Source organism: Poecilia latipinna, unplaced genomic scaffold (genome assembly GCF_001443285.1).
Source record: "Poecilia latipinna isolate Pla-1442-1.1 unplaced genomic scaffold, P_latipinna-1.0 Scaffold1859, whole genome shotgun sequence".
In the NCBI taxonomy this organism is placed as follows: domain Eukaryota; kingdom Metazoa; phylum Chordata; class Actinopteri; order Cyprinodontiformes; family Poeciliidae; genus Poecilia; species Poecilia latipinna.
Window position 1 is genome coordinate 7,106 of NW_015114475.1, and position 1,435 is coordinate 8,540.

Below are 1,435 nucleotides of genomic sequence, written 5' to 3' on the forward strand. Positions count from 1 at the left end.
AAAATTATGTTAAAAACATCTCAAATGTTTTTTTCAGCATTTAGATGCTTTGCTTTTCTCATCTAAATGATAACATTTAGATGATAAAAATATTATCTAAAATCTTTATAATCTAAAATGATGATAAAAATCATGTACGTAGCTGTAAGTTGTTGCAACAAGAACTATTGAATGGGAAATTCTTTACATCTAGAGTTCTTCAAGGCCATGACATTTTTTTCCATCTACTTCTGTGTTTGTCTCAGATGGATCAGACTCGCTGGTGGGAGCAAGAGATTCCTATTGGTGGACCCATCCAAAAGGGGCAGCTGCTGACTTACAACCTGACAGAACTGATCAAACCTGAATCCTACCTGGTGCGTCTCACCCCTATCACCCGATACGGTGAGGGGGATGCTTCTGAACGCACAATCACATACAGCGGTGCGTTATTGTCTTATACATTGCTAATTATAACAATATTTCTGTGTTTGATGTATCATTTTACGGATAGTATTTTTTTGCTGTTTTAAAACTTTAAAAAATCTGAAAATTTCATTATATTTGAGAGAAAGGGCCTGATCTACAAAGATTCAAAATGAGTCATCTGCTGAGTCACCTGCAGCTCAATTATCCTGAGCTACTCAAAGTCAGCTTTGAGCTGCAGTAATCCTGCAGCTCAAAGTAGCATTATATGGAACTAAAACAGTCTCAAAATTCACAATTGCACAAATCAAGCACTCAAAGTGTATTATTATCTTGGTCTCAGAACAGCTTCCGCACCAGTAATTGCACAAAAGCCTGAGCTGCTACCTCGGTTTGGGGAAACAAAACCAGGCTGTTAAACAGTTACTTTAATCCAGGGGTGTCCAAAGTCGGTCCTGGAGGGCCGGCATCCTGCATGTTTTAGTTCTCTCCCTGGTTTTACACACCTGCATCAAATGATGGCTCATTAGAGGCCTAAGGACAGGGGTCCCCAAACTTTTTCCTGTGAGGGCCACATAGCTGTTCCTTTCTCTGGTCGGGGGCCGGTCTTAGTTTTTGGAGAAAGAAACCTTAGAAAATTCTTGTCGACGGGGGGAGGGGGGGGATGGGGGCGCGACAACACATTCGTGCTTTTAGATAGATTTTTACCCAGAATGCAAATGGAAAAAACCGTGAGTGAAACGGTGACTGGGACTGACTAGTATATATTCCATTGAGGGAAAGTTAGTTTCACATCTGCTCAAGAGCCCCCCTGGTGGTTGAAGAAAAATCCACATGTAAACCAGAAAATACAATATATGAAAAAAAAACCCACTGAATGCTCTCTGGTATGAGGAGACGGGCCAGATCCGGCATTGTTCAGGGGGCCGGACCAAATGACATGGCGGGCCGGATCCGGCCCAGGGGCCGTAGTTTGGGGACCCCTGTTATAAAGCGTCATTCGGTAAATTATGACACTTTATGACAACAG

At 42.1% G+C, this 1,435-nt stretch overlaps 1 protein-coding gene across 4 annotated transcripts in view; it reads left to right on the plus strand.

Annotated features, from left to right (window-relative positions):
• Positions 1 to 223: 223 nt before the first annotated feature.
• LOC106934788 (MAM domain-containing glycosylphosphatidylinositol anchor protein 2-like) overlaps positions 224 to 1,435 on the plus strand; it is a 77,147-nt gene continuing 75,935 nt past the window's right edge. For 2 of the 4 annotated variants that reach the window (XM_015014907.1, XM_015014909.1), the window contains exon 1: positions 224 to 423. In XM_015014907.1, the coding sequence (XP_014870393.1) occupies positions 246 to 423 (178 nt within the window). In that variant the 5' untranslated portion in view covers positions 224 to 245. The remainder of the gene's footprint in view (positions 424 to 1,435) is intronic. The other 2 variants (XM_015014908.1, XM_015014910.1) reach the window with 1 other exon arrangement.